Source organism: Cetorhinus maximus, chromosome 31 (assembly GCF_964194155.1).
Source record: "Cetorhinus maximus chromosome 31, sCetMax3.hap1.1, whole genome shotgun sequence".
In the NCBI taxonomy this organism is placed as follows: Eukaryota; Metazoa; Chordata; class Chondrichthyes; order Lamniformes; family Cetorhinidae; genus Cetorhinus; species Cetorhinus maximus.
This window is the reverse complement of record NC_135909.1, coordinates 11,398,471-11,423,779: the sequence shown is the minus strand read 5'-3', so window position 1 is coordinate 11,423,779 and position 25,309 is coordinate 11,398,471. Positions and strand designations below refer to the sequence as shown.

General features: G+C 45.8%; 1 protein-coding gene and 1 long non-coding RNA gene across 2 annotated transcripts in view; both read right to left on the bottom strand.

The window, feature by feature from the left end:
- Window positions 1-25,309, bottom strand: part of LOC144670421 (uncharacterized) — a 918,626-nt gene that overhangs the window by 596,415 nt on the left and 296,902 nt on the right. The window lies entirely within an intron of this gene.
- Window positions 4,840-5,508, bottom strand: LOC144670385 (histone H1-like). Its single transcript, XM_078532866.1, has one exon. It carries the CDS (start codon window positions 5,506-5,508, stop codon window positions 4,840-4,842), a length of 669 nt encoding a protein of 222 aa, XP_078388992.1.

Below are 25,309 nucleotides of genomic sequence, written 5' to 3'. Positions count from 1 at the left end.
TTTAGAGTCCTATAGACAACCCCCACCAACGTTTTCTGCCCCTTGGTGTTTCTTATCTCCAGCCAAACAGATTCCTCATCATGATTTTCTAAGCCAATATCCTTCCTCACTATTGCATTGATTTCCTCCAATACTAACAGTGCCACCCCACCTCCTTTCCCTATTGGTCTGCCCTTCCTAAATATTCAATACCCCTGGATGTTCAGTTTGCATCCTTGATCACCCTGTGGCCATGTCTTCATAATTGCAAATATATCATAACCGTTTATAACTATTTGCACCGTTAATTCATCTACCTTATTGCAAATGTTACACACATTAAGATATGATGCCTTTCAACTTTTCTTTAACTTTGTAACCACCTTCACTTTATTTTGCACTCTGACCCTATTTGTTTTTCACACTTTTTTTTCTGCCTTTCACTTTTGATTCTTACTTTTCTGCATTTTTTTTCTATCCTCGTTTCCCCTTCCTCTGTCTCCCTACTCAGGTTCCCATCCCCCTGCCATTCTAGTTTAAACCCTCCCCAACCGCACTAGCAAACACTTTCCTCCATCACCACCACCACCCCACCCCCAACCCCTCCACTCCCATCACCCCCCCACCTCCAACCCCTCCACTCCCACCCCCCCCACCCCCAACCTCTCCACCCCTGAGGACATTGACTTCAGTTCTGCCCAGATGCAACCTGTCCTGTTTGTACTGGTCCCACTTTCCCCAGAAGCGGTCCCAATGTCCCAGGAATCTGAATCCCTCCTCCCAACACCATTTCTTCAGCCATGTATCTATCTGATATTTCTACTCTCGCTAGCACGTGACACTAGTAATAATCCTGAGATTACTACCTTTGATGTCCTACTTTTTAGTTCACATCCTAACTCCCTATATTCAGCTTGTAGCAGCTCATTGTTTTATTTTTTACCTATGTTGTTGGTACCAATATGCACCATGACCACTGGCTGTTCACACCGCCCCCCCCCCCGCCCCCCTTCAGAATTCCCTGCCGCTCTCTGGGACATCCTTGATCCTGGCACCAGGGAGGCAACAGACCATCCTGGAGTCTATTTTGTGGGCCACAGCAACGCCTGTCTGTTCCCCTTACTATTGAATCCCCTATCACTATAGCCCGGCCACTCTCCTTCCTCCCCTCTTTTGCAGCAGAGCCACCCGTGATGCCATGGACTTCTGCTGCTTTCCCCTGAGATGTTGCCTCCCCCAGCAGTATCCAAAACGGTATATATGTTAGAGAGGGGGACGGCCACAGGGGACTCCTGTACTACTTGCCTCCCTCTACTCTGCCTGGTGGTCACCCATTCCCTTTCTGCCTGTTCAGTCTTTACCTGCAGTGTGACCGCCTCACTGAATGTGCTGTCCCCGATAATCTCAGCATCACAGATGCTCCAAGGTGAATCCACCCGCAGCTCCAGCTCCGAAATGCAGTTAGCCAGTAGCTGCAGCTGGACGCACTTCCTGCACACATGCTCACCAGGGTCACTGGAAGTGTCCATGAATTCCCACATAGCACAGGAGGAGCATATCGCGGGTGTGAGCTCTGCTGCCATGAGTTCCCTTTAATTCAAGCTTGTTAGTTACTCCCTTTTAAAGAATACTAAATACACTAGGGTCCTTATTCCACTCCTACTACAGTCCAAAGTCCTCACATTATTTTGTTTAAACTAATGGACTGCAGCAGTTTAATTAATAGAATTAGTAGAAGTACTTACCTGACCTACTTACTGCGTCATATTTTGAATCGTGATGTTACTTTGAACTCCACCGACTGGAGGCCCTGAGGGTCCGCCTCTCCTCTCCGGACTTGGCGTCCGTCAGAGGGAGAGAATGAAACCCTCACTCACTCACATGCACCGCTAACTGACAGATGCACAATGAGTCTCAAACACTATCACAGTCAGACACAGAACAACATCAACAATCACTTTCAGTCCCAGAGCCTGACAAGCACAGAATAAATCCCAGACTCTCTCACTGTAGCACGGCCTTACAAACAGTGAATGAATCCCAAACTCATTCACAGTATCAGAGTGAGTAAATCCCACACTCGCACACCTTATCAGGGGCTCTCTGTTACAGATGGAATCCCGCTTTCCCGTATAGTCTCTCTCTGTGGAGAACGGACCCTCGCAAAACAATCAGGCGACATTCCCCGATGTATAGTAAAACACTGAGGAACTGTGGCTGGAGAGAGTCTTTGTAAAATGTATTTCCTGACTAAAGTAAATGGGCTGATAACGGGGTGGGAGGAGGAGTGGGGGCGAGAAATCACAATCTGATTGGCCTGGTTCCATATCCAATCCTGAAATTATATATTTAGAGGCTGGTTTAGCCTTTAAACTGTCCATTCAGAGTCATCTTTTCCCAATCCTTCATTAGCATAGAACTGGGAGACTGTCTATTTAATCGGCGCTCGGAAGGGGTTTGGTTTATTTCTGTGTCTGAAACTGAAGATGGTGGATGAGAAGAAACCAGCTCCCAAGAAGGGAGCCAAGAAAGCCTTAAAGAAGCCGGTAGCAAAGGGCGGCAAGAAGCGGGGAAAGTTGAGGAATTAGAGTTTCTCCTGACCATTTTCTGAACAGATTCACCAGTCAGAGTTACAAGGACTATTAATACAATCTGCTCGACAATCCGCCTTTTTAGACTCTGTGAGGAACCGCCCCGAACAGTAATTGGCTGCAGCCTTCCACCCAGGCAGTTGCGTCCAAAATCGAACCAATGAATTAATCCCTGGCAACTCTGGTCCTCATTGGTCGAGTTGTTTTTAATTGTCCATTTAAAAATTCCGCCTTTTTTTGCAGCCGTTTCCCGTCTCGACAATAGACTTCGTTCTTCCCTTTTTTGAAAATTATAAATACCATTTTTCACTCTCTCTCACTATTTCCTAACCCCAATGAAATTCCAGTTCATGTAACCTGTCCCGGCAATTTGTAAACCCCGCATCATCCTGGTGAATCTGCTCATTTTTGGATAGAAACACCAGTCTGTTGTTTGAACTGTGTAAAGTCAGTGCTGAATTTCCCAGGCAATAACTGAATTGTTAATATAATAATAATTGAGTATTGCTCCATACAGCACAACCAACCTTTAAAATCGCCGCTCGCTTAGAGGGCTGGAATGGGTAATAAAATAGAAACGGTGCTGAATGCATCAGACCCCTTCCCATTGCCCTCATTCTGGGCTGTTCATTCCGATAAAGAGCGGGAACGGGAGCGGCTCGAAGCTCCCCCTGTTCCCGGTCTGAGTCTTGACGGACATCCGTGCGAATATTGGGATTAGGAGCAGGAGGAGGCCGCTCAGCCCATCGAGTCTGTTCCGCCATTCAGTGAGATCATGGCTGATCTGATTGTAACCTCAACTCCACTGACGGATTGAACGGCTGATGTCAGAGGAACCGCCGGATCCTGTCATTACTATCCGACTCATTATTTATCTAGAACAAAACCTTTCGACAATATGAAGCAGTGGAGAGACTTTTCAGTGTCAGTGCAGAATGTGCCATCCGGGTAAATAAACAACGAGCAAACTGAGATTCTCAGTACATTCCCCGCCAGAACAAACCAGGCACTAACATTCCCGATCACAGCCCATCCCAGCTCCCGCTCCCAGGTCTCTGCTCTGTCTGTGAGGTGTTGGGTGGCTCTTAAAAGAGCCTTTGTTGTGTGTTCAGTAGAAAGGGTCGAATTGTTTAGCCGCCGAATCCATAGAGAGTGCGGCCCTGGCGTTTCAGAGCGTACACCACATCCATGGCAGTGACCGTCTTGCGCTTGGCGTGTTCAGTGTAGGTGACCGCATCCCTGATCACATTCTCCAGGAAAACCTTCAGCACCCCGCGAGTCTCCTCATAGATCAAACCCGAGATGCGCTTGACACCGCCACGGCGAGCCAGGCGGCGGATTGCTGGTTTGGTGATGCCCTGGATATTATCACGAAGCACTTTGCGGTGCCGCTTTGCTCCGCCTTTCCCCAGTCCTTTGCCTCCTTTCCCTCTGCCAGACATGATGATTCTTCAATCAGATCGCTGCAGTATGAGAGACGAACGGTTTCACGCTCCTCTTTTATATAGCCCGCCCCGACCTAACTGAGAAAGGAGCAGAGAGAGAGAGGAGGGGCAGTGAGGAGACTGAGTGACAGACAGAACAGAGGGGTGTCTTTGATAATCCAGCTCCGCCCCCTGCCTGCTCGAACCGACGTTTCTTTTTCGATTATCGACAATGGAAGTTAACACAGCGCTCGGCACAAAACTTATAGATTGGAGCTTCATGTTCAAAGGTGCTAGAAACCCGCAGCTTTTAAATAAAGAGCTTTACAAAGAAAATTCAGTACTACTCCCGCCCAAGTACATACCCTGTCAAATCCGTCTGTTTCCGCTTCACTCCCAGCTTCAGTTCTATCCCCACACACCTCCCCTCCAGACGGGTTGAGCAGTTTATCGACTCTTCACTCCAGCTGAACTAGACAAACTCATGTGTTGGGCTTTGAGTTGTAACGCGGGGTTTCTGCGCCCGGTAACTGTCTTACACACTCTCACCCTGAATCTGTGAAAAGGGAACGAGCAGAAACTGACAGAGCAGCTGAACAAATCCCCAGTTACAATGGGGCACGGACACCGCTCTGTTTTATTGCAGAGTGGGGGAGAGGCTGGGTATAATGCATGTCAGTGAGATACCGGGAAATTTCAATTTAATATAAATCATTCCAGTGTGAAACCTGCTCCCAGCGCCGGGACAGGGACATTTGATTCGGGGATCAGCTCTTTCCTGAGAGACGTGGGCGGCTCTGAGAAGAGCCTTTGGGTTCAGAGGTTTACAATTTGCTCGGCTGGTTTCATTTCTTTCCTGACGCTGCTTTCTTAGCCTTTGCTGCTTTCACTTTGGGCTTGGCCTTCGATTTATCCACTTTTTTTAAAGCCTTTCCGCCCGTCACCTTCTTGGCGGGAGATTTTTTCTTCAGCGCTGCTTTCTTCACCGCCTTTTTTGGAGTTGCCGCCTTCTTGCTGCTTGTTTTCTTGACTGTTGCTTTCTTCGCTGGGGATTTCTTGGCTGCTACTTTCCTGGCTGGAGATTTCTTAGCTGCTGGTTTCTTTGTTTTCACCTTCTTGGCCGCTGGTTTCTTGACTAAAGATTTCTTGGCTGTTGGTTTCTTCTCCTTCTTTCCCACTTTCCCCTGGGATTCCTTCTTAGGGATTTTGAAGGAGCCGGAGGCGCCCTGTCCCTTTACCTGCACCAGGGAGCCGCTCTCCACCTTCCTCCTGATACTTAGCCTGATCTGGGAGCCGAGCTTCCCCACATCGACACCGCTGCCAGACAAAGCTTTCTTTATCGCGGCCAGGGACATCCCCTTGCGATCGCTGCAACCCGCCACAATCTTGAGGATCTGTTCGCCTAACTTGGGACCGGCTGCCTTCGATCGGGAAGCCGCCTTCTTCTTCTTGGGAGATTTGACTTGAGCAGCAGCGGCTGGAGGAGCCGTTTCGGCGGCTGCAGTATCAGTCATATCCGAGACTGTGTGGAAAATCTCTCTGACAGTCAGAACTAGATCAGAAATGAAACCAGTGGTGGCGGCTCAGAGCAACTTAAAGACAGAGAGCGGACGGGGCAGAGACAACCTGCTGTCAGCTCCCGGCTCCTCCAGCCTCTCTGTGTTTCTCTCTCCTCATAAACTCCCCAATTCCACTTCAAATTGGACATTTCAGATTCCCACACTCGCTTCCTTCTGTTAACAAAATCCGAATGTTTGTTGTCGAGAATGTTCCATCCGAATTAAATGCAGCAATTTCGATTTAAACCCGTTTCTTTGCTGCTTTGATCGCGACCTCTTAGCCGAGCGCTGACTTCTTCTCTGTGTTTCCACTGAAATCTTGAAATTAACGCAAACTTTGCCTTAAATTCTCTCTTCAGGGCTGAGCAGGGGAGCATCGCGATCCAATTACAGGGAAATCTTGTGATTTTATACAAGAATGACTCGGAAATCTGGCGCTGAGGCCGGACACACAAACACAGTGACATTAGTCTAACCCGCCCGCCCCTTTAACACACTCTCGCTGATACAATGTTCACATCTACACATTGACAGGACAAACTGTGTCTCAGATTTACAGCTCCCAGGACAGGCTTTCCTCTCCTCTCGGCCTGTGCTGTGGATTCTCGGGGATTAGTTGTATTTTCCCAGCTCAGTAACTGTTAAACCCTCTGAGACCGGAGCTGCTCACAGTGTCTGTTCCCCACATTCAGGAGACTGCAGCAAATCACAGGGTTAACCCGTAACTGGTTTAAATTATTGTCTTGTTCACAAGCAGACTTATTTTTGATCATTTGAAGATACAGATTGTGTGCACTCAGCCACTAAACAACAGTGCCTCTCCTTCATATGGAATTCAATAGAGAGGGGCTGGAGGGATAGACAGAGACAGAGTGAGTGAGGACGGTGAGACTCAGGCGACCAGACAATATATCCATCAGTTGCAGAAATCCCTGTAAATTATGATTCCATCCATAAAATTTCTCCTGGAGAGGCAGAAGCTGCAACCTCAGTTCTCACTGATACTGTAGCAGAGACACATTATTAATCCCACACTCACGAACAGTGCTGTGGTTTGACAGAAGAGATAGGGAGAGGAGGCATAAACTTAATGTTCCCGTTCTAAAAAGTGTGCAGGGTCAGCGGGCCCGAAAATCTTTAGATCTTTGTAGGTGACAGGAGATTTTGAGAGAGTAGTTAGGAAAGCAGATGGGATCCTTGATTTCATCAACAGAGGTACTGAGCATTAAAGCAGGAACGTTATGTTTAACCTTTATAAAGCTTTGTTTAGGCTGCAACTAGAGTATTGTGTCCATTTCTGGTCACCACACTTTTGGAAGGATGTGAGGGTCTTTGAGATGGTGCAAAGGAGATTTACTAGAATAGTTCCAGGGATGAGGGGTTATAGCTGCAAGGTTGGTTGGAGAATCTGAAGCCGCTCTACTTGAAGAAAACGAAATTGAGGGGAGGTCTCAGAGAGTTGTGCAAGATTATAATAGGTTTAGATCAGGTAAACAAAGGAAAACTGTTCCCATGAGCTGAGGGTAGAAGGATTAATGGACACGGATTTAAAAGTTAAGACAAGATGTGCAGGGGGGATGTGTGCAAGAACTTTGTTACTCTCCAGGTAATGACCTGGATCTTGATCCCTATGGGCATTGTGGAAACGGAGATTTCAAACGGAAATTGCGTGGGCTCCTATGGGCAATAAAGTCGCAGGGATAGAGCAGGAGAATAGGATGACTGGATTATTCTACAGACAGGCAGTATGGATTGGATGGGCCGAATGACCTCCTTCTGAGCAGTAATGTCTCCATGACTCTGTGACTGTATAACTCGATGACAGTGTCAGTGAGTGAGAAACAATGGCCCATGTTTAACCCTCTCTTCCCTGTTGTACTCCCTGCAGCTCAGGGCCGTTGGATATTACTCCCAGCGAGTGTTTCACTTGGATTAAATGAATCTGGAGAGTTCCTGTCTGATATTAACTCATTCACGGTCCCAGCAAACACCCCGATTCCCGGCTTCCTCCAGTGATTCTGCAGGATTGCTTTGTGAAGACGGGCCCCTGAACACCAAACAGCCTGCAAAGAAAGATCCCAGAATGAGTTTCTTGCAGGGGCAAGTCGCAGTTCTCATCGTTTCCTCCTCATAAGCTCCAGGTCTTTTGCTGAATCTCGGATAAAAGTGACTTGGAGAACATTTCCAAACAAAATAGTTTCATGCGATGTTGTAGATTTCTGCGCATGCGTCATTCCAATCCCCCACCAGAGCTGAACTGGGGTGGGGCGTGAGGACCGGTGGGAGGTGGGGGTGCGGTGAGCAGAAGAGCGCATGCACGCTGCTCTCCCCCTGTTCGACCTGGGACAGGAAGAGCCGCCACTGGAGAGACCACAGTCCCGGGGGAAGGGAACAAACAGCAGCCTTCTGGGAGGAGGGAGACAGAATGGCAAGAAGTTCTTATTAGCGATTTTCCAGTCCTCTGGGAAACCTCCCTGACTCCAAAGATTCCTGAAAGATCACCACTGACGCCCCCACTATCTCTTCAGCTATCTCCTTCAGAACTCTGGGGTGTAATCCATCTGGTCCAGGTGATTTATCCACCTCCAGACCTTTCAGTTTTCCTAGCACCTTCTCCTTGATAATAGCCACCATACTCACCTCTGCCCCCTGACGCTCTTTAACTTTGAGGATGTTACTCGTGTCTTCCACCGTGAAGACTGACGCAAAGTACCTATTCAGTTCCTCTGCCATTTCTTTGTTCCCCACTACTACTTCTCCAGTGTCATTTTCCAGCGGCCCAATGTCCACTTTTGCCTCTCTCTTACCCTTTATATATCTAAAAAAAGCTCTTGCAATCTTCTTTTATATTACTGTCTAGTTTAACCTCATATTTAATCTTCTCCCTCCTTATTTCTTTTTTACTTGCACTCTGTTGGTCTTTGTAGGCTTCCCAAACCCCTGGCTTCCCACTGCTCTTCGCCGCATTGTATGCTTTCTCTTTAGCTTTTATGCTGTGCCTGACTTCCTTTGTCAGACATGGTTGCCTCGTCCTCCCTTTAGTATGCTTCTTCTTCCTAGGGATTAATTTTTGCTGTGTCTCCCAAATTACTCCCAGAAACTCCTGCCATTGCTGTTGTAACTGTCTATCCTGCTAGGCTCATCTCCCAGTCAATTCTGGCCAGCTCCTCCCTCATGCCTCTGTAGTTGCCTTTATTCAACTGTAATACCGTTATATCTGATTCCAGCTTTTTCCTCTCAAATTGCAGGGTAAATTCTATCATATGATGGTCACTTCCTCCCTCACCTTAAGCTCCCTTATCAAATCTGCCTCATACATCACTAAATCGAGAATTGCCTGTTCCCTAGTGGGCTCCACCAGAAGCTGCTCCAAAAAGCGATCGCGTAGACATTCCACAAATTCCTTTTCTTGCTATCCACTACCAACCTGATTTTCCCTGTCTACCTGCATATTGAAACCCCCCATGATCACTGTAACCTTGCCTTTCTTACACGCCTTTTCTATCTCCTGGTGTATCTTGTGCCCCACATCCTGACTACTGTTCGGAGGCCTGTACATAACTCCCATTACGCATTTGTTTTTAACCTTTGTGGTTCCTCAACTCTACCCACACAGATTCTACATCATCTGACCCTACGTCGTTTCTTGCTGTCGATTTATTTTCATTTCTTACTAACAAAGCAACCCCACACCGTCTGCCAACCTGCCTATCTTTTCGATAAGATGTATACCCTTGGATATTTAGCTCCCAGTCCTGATCCCCTTGCAGCTATGTCTCCGTGATGCCCACCACATCATACCTGTCAATTTCAAACTGCGCCACAAGCCCATTTACCTTATTTCGTATACTGCGTGCATTCAGATACAGCACATTCAGTCCTGTATTTCCCATCCCCCTTCTCATTGTCGTCCCTTTATCTGATGTGCTTGAAGTTAGATTCCTAACCCTTTCCAAACACTCTGCCCCATATTGTGTTCTGGACACTTTAATAGCCTCTCCTGGGCTTTGCTTTCTTTTCAGTTTTTTCATAATTTTCCGTGAAGTTCAATCCCCCATACGCTAACCTGCTGCTTTGTTTCCCATTAGTCAGACTTCTTGGAGTTTTACCCTTCCCTTCCCCCCCACTTTCTAGAATAAAGTCCTGTTGACCACCCTATTTACCCTTTTCGCTAGAACATTGGTCGCAGATCGGTTCAGGTGGAGACCGTCCCAAAGGTACAGATCCCTCATGTTCCAATACTGATGCCAGTGCCCCACGAAATGGAACCCCTCTTTCCCACACCACTCCTTTAGTCACGTGTTTACTTCCCTTATTCTCGCGCCCCTATGCCAATTTGCACGTGGCTTGGGTAGTAATCCGGAGATTATAACCCTTGAGAACCTGTTCTTTAATTTTGTTCCTAGTTCCTGATAATCCCAAAACAGGTCCTCTTTCCAAGTCTTACCTATGTTATTTGTCCCGACGTGGACCACAACAACTGGATCCTCCTATTCCATCTCCAATATCCTTTCAAGCCGGTCAGAGATGTCCCTCACCCTGGCACCGGGCAGGCAACATATCATGCGGGACTCTCAATCCTGCATACAAAGGATGCTATCAATTCCCCTAATTATAGAATCCCCTACAACTACCACTTGTCTTTTTGCTCCCCCCACTTGAACGGCCGTGGTCAGCTGCCTCATCCTCCCTACAGCCCTGTTCCTCATCCACACAGGGAGCAAGTACCTCGTACCTAATGGACAAGGTCAAGAGCTGAGTCTCCTCTGTTCCTGAACACAGGATCCCGCTACCTACCTCACTTGCAAGTCACACCCTGCTGACCATGACACTGACCGAATTTGAGGTACTTAATATAGCGGATGTGACCGCCTCCTGAAACAAAGCGTCCAGGTAACTCTCCCCCTCCCATCTGGAGCTCTGACTCCAGCTCATCAATTCTGAGCCGGAGTTCCTCGAGCAACCAACACTTGCTGCAGATGTGCTCACTGCGGCTCGCAATGGGATCTGCCAGCTCCCACATGGAACTGCTACAGCACATCACCTTCCAGTCATCTCGAATTAGTTAATTAATTTATTAATTAGCATTGCAGTTTTTTTTCAAATTTGGTGCAGATTTCCTACCAAACAATCAGGTCGCAGCTTTCCTGTGACAACACTTTTTCAGTTTTGGCTTCAGTTACTCTGTACCCCGAGGTCACCGCTCTGGTGCTCCTCACTCCGAGTCTGCTCCCTGGAGCAGGGGGCAGTGGGCAGGGGGCACTGTTACATAACAGAAAGGAATGTTACTCAACAGAGAACAAAGTAACATGACAGAGAACACAATTACACAACAGAGAGCACAGTTAAACAACAGGGGCCACAGTTACACAATAGGGGCGCAGTTACACATCAAAGAGCGCAGTTACATGACAGAGGGCACAGTTACACAGCAGAGAGCACAGTTCCACAGCAGAGAGCACAGTTCCACAGCAGAGAGCACAGTTATACAACAGAGAGCAGTTACACAACAGAGAGCATAGTTATACAACAGAGAGCACAGTTACACAGCAGAGAGCACAGTTCCACAGCAGAGTGCACAGTTCCACAGCAGAGAGCACAGTTATACAACAGAGAGCAGTTACACAACAGAGAGCACAGTTACACAACGGGAAGCATATTTACAAACAGGGGAGAACTCTGTGCAGCAAGGAACAGCTTTACATAAGTGATCAGTCTCTCCATCTCAGTGTCTTGCTAATTTGCTCGGCATCTTTCTCTGTCACCTTGTGTATCCTGACAGTCTCTTGTTGCCTTTCTGTATGTGTTTGTCTGTTTCTGGCGTTACTCAGTAGAAATATGTAGCTAAGTTAATCCTCCCAACAGATGTATTCTAGCCCAAAATACACAAAGCAAGTGATTACTTATTTCCCTAACACACAACACTGATATTCAGCACCCAATATTTTTATGAAGCAGAGTGGCGCAGCGGAAGCGTGCTGGGCCCATAACCCAGAGGTCAATGGATCGAAACCATCCTCTGCTATTTATGGTCTAACTTAAAGAGACATTGGCTGCTACGACAAGCTTCTCTTATTTATCTTTACGGTTTACAGCATTGGATTTCCGTTTCCCATAAACACTTAAATCTGCAACAAACTTCTCAAATTCCTTTTATTCACACTGGGACAATAGCGGCAAATGCTGCAAACACACACCAGCAGAGACTTTCTGTCAGCCCATTTCTCGCGAAGAGCTGGCACAGTCTGAATGTTTTTTTCTCGTTCAATATCACTCCAAAGTTATCTGAATCGGAAATTTCTGAGATGGAAACAATATAGTGAAGTTTATATTTATTAGTACTTCTGATCTATATAATACCCTGCAGTAATTCATCATTCTAATTTGGACAACTGCTTCCTCACGGTGACATGTAGCATCGAAAAGAAATGAAGTGCCATAATCGTGAAGACAGCATCATGTCAAAGACAGTTAATCATTATTAGGACAGATATCGACATTCCTGCTTAATTACAGGTTTTAAACGTGGAATTCAGTTCCGTAATCACCGTGAACAGAGAAAGTGAAGTTTCCTTCCTTCGGCCTTGCATCAGATACATAATGCACTAAAAACTCCTTTGAGTGTCTCTGATTGTTTCCTTTTGCCTGTTAGTAGTTGTTTGGAAGTTAATGCGTTCAGTTTCCTGCTCATTCTGCCCTTATTTTCATTAACTAAGGTGAAAGTTATCACATTTCTGTGACGTTTCTTTGCCTCTAACGCATTGTTGTCACTCATTGTTAGATGCTAATTTACTGTCAGAAGATTAATTAATTCTCTCTCGTTACTTATTACTGAATCTAGTATAACCCTTTCTCTTGTGGTTTCCAAATCAGGGTGGAGGAAGAAGAGATTAAATGACAAAACAGTTGATGGTGCAAGGCTCAGATATGTGGACAAGTAACAAAACCAAAGATGTGTTCAAAAGAGGTGTGAATGATGATGAACAGCTGCCATGCTAAATCAAGAGAAAGATGTGAACTAAAGCAAAACATCCAATTTAAATGATACACAATGGGGATTGAGATTCCCCCTCAAATTGCTATACTCAGTATTGAGGTTGGAAGGGTTTAAAGTGCTCAATTGAAAGATGAGATACCATTCCTCGAGCTTACATTGAGATTAATAAGAACACTGCAAGATGCCGAGGACAAGATGGAAACTTAAAATGACATGTGTTCGGAAACTCGGTGTCATGCTCGCAGAGTGATCAGAGCTTCCACAAAGCAATCACTCAATCTTTCCAATGTAGAGCAGATCACATTGTGAGCAGTGAATACGGGGTAGTAAATTGAAGAAAGTGCACTTAAAACACTGTTTCACCTGGAATAATTGTTTTGGTGAGGAGAGATAATATCCCATACCAACACGGCTAATTTATCTTCCTTTTTTCCTCAACTGATTTTCTCTCCTCTCTGCGATTGACAGGGCCCCCAACCATTTTTGTTCCTTTTCGCGACCGCTGTTCCCACCAATTCCCTCTCTCCCAGGATTCCGATAGTCTTCCCCTTGTCTTCACCTTCCTCCCCACCACCCTCCACATTGAATGGATCATCCTTTGTCATTTATCTAGAAGGTAGCGAGTTGCTGTGAGTTGAATGCTCTGCCGCAAAGGATGGTGGAAGCAGATTCAATATAAACTTTCAAAAGTGAAACGAACAACTACAAAAGGGAAATTTTTTTAGGGCTATTCAAAAGGATAAGGGGAGTGTGGCTCATTTGGTACAAAAGAGTTTGCACAAAAAGGTTGAGCACAAATGCTTGCCACTGCGTTCAAGTTTATAGGGAAATGGCGGACATCGCTTCCCAGAATGCGCTGGGGGAGATAAAACGGCCTATCTATACCAGGGGGACCGCACTGCGCAGGCGCAGGAACTGGCACGTCAAACATCGGAAATCCTTTCTGCGCCGAGCATGCGCGGTACAGCAACAGGGAGCTGCTCGTGATCGAGCGCAGCCTCAGTAACACCGAGTTTCAGCGGCTCTCAGAGCCTGAATCAGAGCCGCCGGGTCCGGCGGACGTGCGGAGAGGGACCCGGAGGACAGCACCATGAAGCCGGTGGTGCAGCGCCTCCCTCATCCCAGCCGCCGCTTCCCGGTTTCTTCTCCCGTTTGTACCGAGTCTTTGATGCGGTAACAGAGAGGGTTGGGGAGGGTGATGCTGTTCATGTGCTTTACATGGATTTCCAAAAGGCATTTGATAAAGCCTCACACAACAGACTTGTGAACAAAGTTACAGCTTATGGAATGAAAGGGACAGAGCAACATGGATATGGGATTGGCTGAGTGACAGGAAACAGAGGGTAGTGGTGAATTGTTGTTTTTCAGACTGGAGGAAAGTTTATAGTGGAGTTACCCAGGGGTCGGTGTTTGGACCCCTGCTCTTATATGTTATATGTTAATGACCTGGACCTGGGTGTACGGGACACCGTTTCAAAATTTGTGAATGAAAGTTGGAGGTATTGTGAACTGTGAGGAGGATAGTGTTAAACTTCTAAAGGACATAGGAAGGTTGGTGGAATAGGCAGGCAAGTAGCAGTGGTAAAAGTTCGACCTCAGAATACCCGGGGAAGTCAGTGCATTTGATAGAGCGGTTTCTGGGATGCAGGGAATTGCGGGATCTGCAGTCACCATGAGCAGATGTTAGTAAGTGTTTTATTGCAGGCTGAATGTCAGTGAACCGAAATGTGAACTCTTTTTCTTTCTCCACAGATGCTGCCTGAGGTGCTGTGTATTTCCAGCATTTTCACTCTTTATTTCAGATTTCCAGTATCCACATGATTTTGTCAGTGAATTATTGCTGGTGTCGCTCACAAAACCAAGGCCAGAAACACAAACTGAGAAATGAACAACCCTTGGAATCAGAATGGATGTTGGACGTGGAAGTCGTTCCTCGCTTACTTTGAAGGTATGTTCCTGTGGGCTGACTTTGAACTGGAGAGTAGAGAGAGGAGAAGCTGATGCGTTTAACCATGAGCACTTTTGAGAACAGTAGGGCCCATCCATTTCTGATCAAATGTTATTAACTGTTTCCTGTACAGTAACAGAGACTGACGGGGAGTAAATTTCACATTAATATACAATAGTAGAGAGTGACAGACAGAGTGAATTCCACCCACACACGTATACTGTAAGAGAGATTGACAGAGAGTTAATTCATTGAAACATAGAATGATTACAACACAGAAGGAGGCCTTTCTGCCCATTATGTCTATGCTGGCCTTCTGAAGGAGCAGTTCACCTCTTGCCACTTCACCACCTTTTCCACATAGCCCTGCACATTTTTCCTTTTTTGATAATCCAATTCCCTCTTGAATGTTTCGATTGACTCTGCCTCCCCACAATCCCAGGCACTTCTCTTAGCCACTCGCTGCATGAACAAGGTTTTTCCTCATGATGTCATTGGTTAATTTGCCAATTACCTTAAATCTGCGCCCTCTCTTTCTCCACCTTTCCACCAATGGGGAAAAAAAGTCTTCCTGTCTACCCTGTCCACACTCAGCAACAGAGACTGACTGACAAAAATTTAATTCCACATACATGCTGTAATTCAGATTATTAGACTCTTTATTCACACTCACATACAGAAACAGACATTGACAGGATGATAATTCCACAATCACACACAGCAACCAAAACTAACAGAAATTTAATTTCACACTCACTCACAGTCACTGATTCTGACGGAGAGTGAATACCACACTCGGCATAACTGAGACTGACAGGTACAGAATTAATTCCACATTCATGTACAGTAACAGAGGTTGACATGTAAGATGTGAATTCCACACCCACAGAAAGCACCAGAGACTAAACGATTGAGATTTAATTCCTCACTCCATAACAGAGACTGAGAGTTAATGTCGCACTCATATACAGTAACACAGATTGACAGATGGTGAGTGTGAAATTAACTTTCTTGAAGTAACAGAGCCTGAAAGAGTTATTTCCATGGTCCAATACAGTAACAGAAACTGACAGAGTTAATTCCAAATTCACCTACAGAATCAGGTTATCATACAAAGAGTTAATTTCACACTCACCTACAGTAACCGTCACGATTGGATAGAAACCTAAATCCGCACTTACACACGTGACAGAGATTGATAGATTGAAAGTTAATTCACAGTCACAATAACAGACTGATCAATGGAGGGTTAATTTCACACTCTCAGAAACAGGCTGAGAATTTATTTGTTTATCCCTCACTCACATACAGTAACATAGATGGACTAATATGAGAGTGTGGAACTAACTCTCTTAGTTTCTGTCAGTCTCTGTTATTGTAGGTTAATTCCTCACTGAAACGTTAATGAAAATTAACAGGTCCTTAATTCGACTCACAGATATCCTAACAAAGACTGGGAAAGAGAATTCCACACTCACAGTAACTGAGACTGACCAATAGAGAGTTAATTCCACACACTCATACAGTAAAAGAAACTGACGTAAGGAGTTAATTCCACACTCAGATACAGTAACAAAGACTGACCGATAGAGTTAATTCCACACTGACAGTAACAGAGGCTCACAAATTGTTTGTTTATTCCACACACATGCATAACAGAGACTGACCGATAGAGAGTTAATTCCACACTCACATACAGTAACAGAAATTGACATAAGGAGTTAATTCCACATTTTCATACAGCAAGAGGCTGACAGAGTGAATTCCACAATCATTTACAGTAAAGGTTGTCCGAGAGTTAGTTCCACTCATAACCGGAACAGAGACTGACAGAGATTTAAATTACATGCTCACATATAATAACTGATGAATCAGTGCTCCTACATGTTGAACATCACTTGGAGGAAGGGCTGAGGGTGGCAAGGGTGCAGAATGTTCCCTGGGTGGGGTACTTCAATGTCCATCACCAAGAATGGCTCGGTAGCACCACTACTGACCGAGCCCTAAATGACATAGCTGCTAGACTGGGTCTGTGGCAGGTGGTGAGGGAACCAAGAAGAGGGAAAAACTTACTTGACCTCATCCTCACCAACCTGCCTGCTGCAGATGCATCTGTCCATGACAGTATTGGTAAGAGTGACCACCGCACAGTCATTGTGGAGATGAAGTCCCGCCTTCACATTGAGGATACCCTCCATCGTGTTGTGTGGCACTACCACCATGCTAAACGGGATAGATTTCAAACAGATATAGCAACTCGAGACTGAGCATCCATGAGGATGCTTCAGCAGCAGTAAAATTGTGCTCGAACACAATCTGTAACCTCATGGCACATCCCCCACTCTACCATTACCATCAAGCCAGGGGATCAACCCTGGTTCAATGAAGAGTGCAGGAGGGCATGCCAGGAGCAGCACCAGACATACATAAAAATGAGGTATCAACCTGGTGAAGCTATAAAACAGGACTACTTGGATGCCAAACAGTATAATCGGCAAGTGGTAGAGAGCGCTAAGCGATCCCATAACCAACGGATCAGATTTAAGCTCTGCAGTCCTGCCACATCCAATCGTGAATGATGGTGGACAATCAAACAACTCAGTGGAGAAGGTGGCTCCACAAATATCCCCATCCTCAATGATGGAGGAGTCCAGCACAGCAGTGCAAAAGATAAGGCTGATGCATTCGCAACAATCTTCAGCCAGAAGTGCCAAGTGGATGATCCATTTGGACCTCCTCCACAGATGCCAGTCTTCAGCCAATTCGATTCACTCCATTGATATCAAGAAACAGCTGAAGTCACTGGATACTGCAGAGGCTATGGACTCTGACAACATTCCGGCAATGGTACTGAAGACTTGTGCTCCAGAACTTGCTGCGCCCCTAACCAAACTGTTCCAGTACAGCTACAGCACTGGCATCTACCCAGGTATGTGGAAAATTGCCCAGGTATGTCCTGTACACAAAAAGCAGGACGAATCCAACCCAGCCAATTACCGCCCCATCAGTCTACTCTCCAACATCAGTAAAGTAATGGAAGGGGTCATTAACAGTGATATCAAGCGGCACTTGTTTAACAATAACCTGCTCGCTGGTGCCCACTTTTGGTTCCGCCAGGGCCACACAGCTCTTGACCTCGTTACCGCCTTGGTTCAAACATGGACAAAAAAGCTGAACTCCCGAGGTGAGGTGAGAGTTACTGTCCTTGACATGAAGGCAGCATTTGACCGAGTGTGGCATCAAGGAGCCCGAGCAAAATTAGAGTCAATGGGAATTGGGGGGGAAACTCTCCACTGGCTGGAGTCATACCTAGCACAAGGGAAGATGGTTGTGGTTGTTGGAGGTCAGTCATCTCATCTCAAGGACATGACAGCAGGGGTTCCTCAGGGTAGTGTCCTAGGCCCAACCATCTTCAGCTGCTTCATCAATGACCTTCCTTTGATCATAAGGTCAGAAGTGGGGATGTTCGCTGATAATTCCACAATGTTCAGCACGATTCGCGAGTCGCGATATTAAGGCAATCCATGTCCAAATGCAGCAAGACCTGGACAATACCCAGGCTTGGGCTGACATGTGGCGAGTAAAATTTGCATCACACAAGTGTCAGGCAGTGACCATCTCCAACAAGAGAGAATCCAACCATTGCCCCTTGATTTTCAATGGCATTACCATCACTGAATCCCCCACTATCAACATCCTGGAAATTACCATTGACCAGAAACTGAACTGGACTGGCCATATAAATACTGCTGCTACAAGAGCAGGTCAGAGGCTAGGAATCATAGAACCATAGAAAAGTTACAGCACAGAAGGAGGCCATTTGGCCCATCTTGTCCATGCCAGCCCGAGGACACCCAGGTGCCCTTTCTAATCCCACCTTCCTGCACCTGGCCCATAGCCCTGCAGCTTACAGCACTTAAGGTGCAGATCCAGGTACTTTTTAAAAGAGTTTAGAGTTTCTGCCTCTACCACCAACTTGGGCAGCGAATTCCAGACATCCACTACCCTCTGCGTAAAAAAGTTCTTCCTCATGTTCCCCCTACACCTTCTGTCACTTATCTTGAATCTATGTCCCCTGGTTCTAGATTTCTCCACCAAGGGAAACAATTTTATCCTGTCCACTCTATCTATTCCCCTCATAATTTTGTACACCTCAATCAAGTCACCTCTCGGCCTTCTTTGTCCTAAGGAAAATAACCCCACCCTATCCAATCTCTCCTCGTAGCTACACTTTTCTAACCCTGGCAACATTCTTGTAAACCTCCTCTGCATTCTCTCCAGAGCTATTACGTCCTTCTTGTAATGTGGTGACCAGAACTGCACGCAACACTCCAGTTGTGGCTTAAACCAGTGTTTTATACAATTCCAAAATTATATCCTTACTTTTATATTCTATACCTCTGCCAATGAAGGAGAGCATTCCATATGCCTTCTTTACAACCTTGTCTACTTGAACTGCTGCCTTCAGGGACCCGTGTACTTGTACGCCAAGATCTCTCACTTCATCTACCCCTCTTAGTATATTCCCATTTATTGTGTAATCCCTGTAACTGTTTGACCTCCCTAAATGTATGACCTCACACTTCTCTATGTTAAAATCCATCTGCCACTTTACCACCCACTCCACCAACCCATCTATGTCGTTCTGGAGATTATGGCTATCCTCTACACTATCCACTACTCGGCCAATCTTTGTGTCATCTGCAAATTTCCCAATTGTGCCCCCACTGTGTTCACGTCCATATTGTTAATATTTAACACAAACAGCAAGGGTCCCAACACCGAGCCCTGTGGAACACCACTTGAGACAACTTTCCATTCACAAGGGCATCCATCGACCATTACCCTTTGTTTCCTGTTACAAAGCTAACCTTTTATCCAGTTTGCCACATTGCCCTGAATCCCATGGGCTTTTACTTTCCTGACCAATCTGCCATGTGGGACCCTGTCAAATGCCTTGCTAAAGTCCATGTACACAACATCCACTGCACCACCTTCATCAACCCTTCTTGTCACTTCCTCAAAGAATTCAATCAAATTTGTGAGGCAAGACCTTCCTTTAACAAATCCATGCTGACCATCCCTGACTAGTCCATGCTTTTCCACATGACAGTTAATCCTATCTTTCAGGATTGAATCCTATCTCTCAGGATGCGACGAGTAACTCGCCTCCTGACTCCCCAAAGCCTGACCACCTACAATGTACAAGTCAGGTGTGTGATGGAATACTCCCCACTTGTCTGGATGAGTGCAGCTCCTACAACACTGAAGAAGCTGGACACCATCCAGGACAAAGCAGTCGACTTGATTGGCACCACATCCACAAATATTCACTCCCTCCACCACTGACGCACAGTAGCAGTAATGTGTACCATCTACAAGATGCAGTGCAGGAATTCACCAAGGCTCCTTAGACAACACCTTCCAAACCCATGACCACTGCCACCTAGAAGGACAAGGGCAGCAGATAGATGGGAACACCACCACCTGGAAGTTCCCCTCCAAGTCACTCACCATACTGACTTGGAAATATTGTCGTTCCTTCACTGCCGCTGGGTCAAAATCCTGAAACTCCCTTCCTAACAGCCCTGTGGGTGTACTTACACCACATGGACTGCAGCATTTCAGGAAGGCAGCTCACCACCACCTTCTCAAGGGCAATTAGGGATGGGCAATAAATGCTGGCCCAACCAACGAAGCCCACATCCTGTGAATGAATAAAAAAGAAACTGATGAAGAGAGGATCAATTCCATACTCACATGCAGTATCAGACTGAGTTAATTCCTGAAATACAGCAGCAGAGACTGACAGACAGAGGGTCAATTCCACACTGACAAATTAAAAATATAAGAAAGTGATGCAGGAGGAGGCCATTCAGCCCATCGGGCCAGCTTCGCCATTCAATAAGACCATGGCTGATCTGATTGTGGCCTCAAACCCACTCTCCCACCTGCCCTATAACCCTTGACTCTCCTGTAGATGAAAAATCTGTCGAACTCAGCATGAATATATGCAATGACTCAGCCTCCACTACTCTCAGAGGTGGAGAATTACAAAGATGAAGGACCCTCTGAGAGAAGAAATTCCTTCTCATCTCCATCATAAATGTTTATTTTTAAACTGTGTCCACTTGTTCTAGTTTCCCCACAAATGGAAACATTCCTCTCAACATCTTCCCTGTCAAACCCCCGTCAGAATCTTATATGTTTCAACAGGATCTCTCATTCTGTGAATCTCCAATGGGGATCGGGCTTTCCTGCTGAAACATTCCCCATAAGACAGCTCCTTCATCCCAGGAATCAGTCTGGTCAAACTTCCCTGAACTATCCCCAATGCAAATATATCCCTCTTTAAATAAGGAGACTCCAACATAACACAGGACTCTCGGTGTAGTCTCACCAATGCTGTGTAGCTGGAGCAAGACTTTCCTACTTTTATTCTCCCCCCCCCCCACCCCCGGAATAAAGGCCAACATTCCATTTCCCTTCCTAATTACTCGCTGCAGCTGCACATTAACTTCTTGTGATTCATGTACAAGGAGATCTTGATCCCTCTGTACTGTAACATTCTGCAGTCTCTCTCCACAGTATTGAAGGAGGCCATTCGGCTGATCGAGTCAGCACTGGCTCTCTGAAAGAGCATTCTGCCTCGTCCCATTCTCCTCCCTTTTCCCCGTAACCTTGCACGTTCTTTTCTTTCAGGTAGCAATTCAATTCCCTTTTGAATATCTCGAGCAAACCTGCCTCCACCACCCTTTCAGGAAGTTTGTTCCAGACTCCAACCACCCTCTGGGTGAAAAAACTTTTCCTCACATCACATCTACTCTTTTGGCCAATTATTTTGAATCTGTGCCCTCTAGTTCTTGATGTTCTCTTGAGTGGGAACAGGTTCTTATTTGTTACCCTCTCCATACCCCGCAGGATCTTGAACACCTCTATCAAGTCTCCTCTCAGCCTCGTTTTTCCAGGGAAAAGACCCCAATCTCTCCAACCTGTCCTCATAGCTACAAGTTTTTATCCCTGGAATCATTGTTGTGAATCTCCGCTGTACTCTCTCCAATGCCTTCACATCCTTCATCAAGTGTGGCACCCAGAACTGGACACAGTACTCCAGATGAAGCCAAAAGTGTGTCTTATACAAGTTCAGCATGACCTCCTTACTCTTACACTCAGTGCCCCTATTAATAAAGCTTAAGATACTATATGCTTTATTACCTGCTCTCTCAACATGCCCCACCATCTTCAATGACCTATGTACATATACACTGAGGTCCCTCTGTTCCTGCACCTCCTTTAGAGGCTGTCCCTTTATTTTGTACTGTCACACCATATATTTCCTGTCAAAATGAATCACCTCACACTTCCCTGCATTGAACTTCATCTGCCACTTGCCTGCCCAATCCACCAACATGTCTATGTCCTTTTGAAGCTCAAGACTATCCCGATCACAACTGACACCATTTCCAATCTTTGTATCACCTGCAAATTTTGAGAACATACCCTGCACACCACAGTCTAGGTCATTCATATATATCATTTGAATAATGTTTTGTTTTTCTATTCTTCCCATCAAATTTTCCCACATTGTATTCCATCTGCCAAATGTTTGCCCACTGATTTAACCTTTCTATATCCTCTTGCAGACTCTTTGTGTCCCCCTCACAACCTGCTTTCCCACCTATCTATATATTGTCTGAAAATTCAGTGATGCTCCCTCCACTCATCTGAGTGATTAAAATAGATTGTAAATAGCTGAGAACCCAGCACTGATCCCTGTGACTCTCTACTAGCTGCAGTTTGATAACTTGAAAGTGACCCACGTCCATAGAGTAACAGAGACTGACGGACGGAGAGTTAATTACACTCATTATTATAGATTGACAGAGAGTGAATTCTACACTCATACAGCAACAGATTTACAGAGTGTTAATTCCACACTAAAATACTAAAGTATAGAGAATGAATTCACCCTCAGACAAAGTAACAGAGACGGGCGTATATAGAGTTAATTCCGCACCCTCGTCCAATAACAGTGACCTGGTTCACACTTGAAGAGTTCATCTGACATGCATCATGCTTCATTGTTACATTATATTTTCCATTTTCCTCATCATTCATGGAGCCCTGGCTTTGGTTCTCCTCCCTTTCAGTATTCTGTATTCCTTTTATATTCCTTCTTCATCTACTCCTATCTTATATGGTCCTACTTTCTTCTCTAGCCATTCCTCTTTTCCACTTACGTATACTGGCACCTAGTCTCCTGCCAGTTTAGTTCAAACCCTCCCCATGGGTTTGAACTAAACCACATGAGAGACCCTTCCCATGAGGACATTGGTCCCAGTCTTGTAAAGATGCAACCTGTTCCGTTTGAATAGGTGCCTTCTGTCCCAGAACGGGTCCCAATGTCCCAAGAATCTGAATCCTTCCCCCCTGCATCGGCCTCGAGCCACATTTGATGCTCCCTATCTTCACATTTCTGTTCTCACCAGCATGTGGCACTGACAGTAATTCAGAGATTACTCCCTTCGAGGTCCCACTTTTTAATTACCTCCCTCGCTGCTGCAATTCTGACGGAGGGACCTCAATACCTGTCCTCCCTGTGTCATTGATACTGACGTGTACCACAACCTCTGGCTCACTCCCTTCTGCCTGCAGAATATTCTGCACCTTCTCCGTGATGTCCTTTACCCTGGCACCAAGGAGAAAACACACCATGTGGGACTCTCAATGACGGTGACAGAAATGCCTGTCTGTCCCCCTGACTATGAAATCTCCAATAATGACTGCATTTCTACTCGTTGCTGTTCCCTCCTCTGCAGTTTCTTGCCCATCGATGCCATGGTCTGGATTGCACTCCTTCAGGGTGTCCCCATTCCCAGCAGTCTCCAGTGCTGAATACCGGTTTGACAGTGGCACACACCCCGAACACTCCTGCATTTCCTGCCTCTTCCTACTCTTCCGGATTGCCACTCATCTACTATCTTGAACACTCTCTTTCTTTTTCGTGTGTTCCCTTCCTGTAACATACGATCCAGGAAGCTGTCATCCTCCCTGATTCTCCACAGTGACTCCAGCTGCCCCTCAAGGTCGGAAATCCTGAGCTCAAGCTCAAGCAGCTGGAGACACTTCCTGCACATGTGGCCCCCAAGACACATGAAGTGTCCTGATGTTCCCACTTGGGACAGGAACTGCAAACAACAGGTCACAGCTGCCCATCCGTGATCGAAAACAAACCTCTATTCCCTCTTTTAGAATCCAGTTTGTACCTTGTTTAAATTATTAATTTTATTTAATGCCTCTTGACCTGCTCTGCACTAATACTCTTATTGCACTTATACTTACTGTTGTACTTACCCTGATTGAAATGTTTAATTTTCCAGCTCCTAGTTTAAATCAAAGCCCGACTTTAGAGAAATCTGCACAAACCGACCATCTCCCTTCTTTCCCCTGATATCATGCTTTGACTATTTATTATAAACATGGCCGGTTTGCTCCAACCCCTCCCTCACAGCTCTTTATCCCCCCCGCACCGTCGTCTCTGTCACTCTTCTCTTCTCTCCTTCTCTCTCTCGCTGCTGTTCTGCCGCTGCTTTTTAACCATCGTCCAGTCTCACTCAGGCTCGTCCACAGTCCCAAGTTTCTGACTGTTTAGGAAATTCTCTGATCTTTCTTTGCTCCAAGATGGATGACCTCACACTTCCCCATGTTGACCACCATCAGCCACAGTTTTGTTCACTCACTGAATCTGTCACTGAGCCTTTGAAACTTGCTGCCCCAACCTACACTACTAACCATGTCACCTAACCTAGTGTCATCAGCAAACTTGGATATAGGCTGGAAGTTATTAAAATTTAAAATAAAACTTCAGGGAATGGGAATAGAACAGCCGGCTGACCTGACAGAGCATCAGATCTGTCTCAAAGGCCCTCCCCCACTCTGAAAAACAACCGCTTGCCACCACTTTATCCTTTCTGTCCCTTATTCAATTTTGTGTCCATGCTGCCACTGTCCTTTAATCCCATTTGCTTGAATTTTACTGACAAGTCTATTATGTGGGAGTTTTTCAAACTCCTTTGGAAGAGCGGAAACATATCATTAACCTTACTACCCTACTCTGAAACTTTGCCAAGAAATGTATGAAATATTTTTGGAGAGGATTTAAACTAGATTGGCAGGGGGATGGGAACCTGAGGGCATATTCAGATCGGACAAATTCAGAGCAGGGAGCGGGAGACAGAAAATTAGCGGGTGACTCTGAAAGACAGAAGAAGCAAAGGTTAAAATGTTTAAACACAGGAATTTGGCAAAGTTGAAAGGTATTTATTTCAATGCAAGGAGTAAAGCAAAGAATGCCGATGAGCTGAGGGCACAGATGGACACGTGGTAGCATGATGATAATGCTCTGACCGAAACTTGGGTTAAAGAGGTGCAAAAATGGCAGCTCAACATCCCTGGATAAAGGGTTTTCAGGCAGGATATAGAGGGGGCTGAAAAAGTGGGGGTGCAGCATTATTTGTCGAAGAATCAATTGCAGCTGTGAGGAGGGATGATATATCAAATGGTTCATCAAATGCGGCTAGATAGTTTGAGCTCAGAAATAAAAAGGCAGCAGCCACACTACTCAGAGTGTACGAGAGAACCCCAAACAGTGAGAGGGAGATAGAAGAGTAAATGTGGATGCAAATTTCTGAGTACAAAAACGTTGGGGGGAAAATAGTTTGGTACTTCAATTACCCTAATATCAACTGGGGCACGAACAGTGTAATAGGCACAGAATTCTTGAACTGCACTCAGGGGAACTTTTTTGGCCA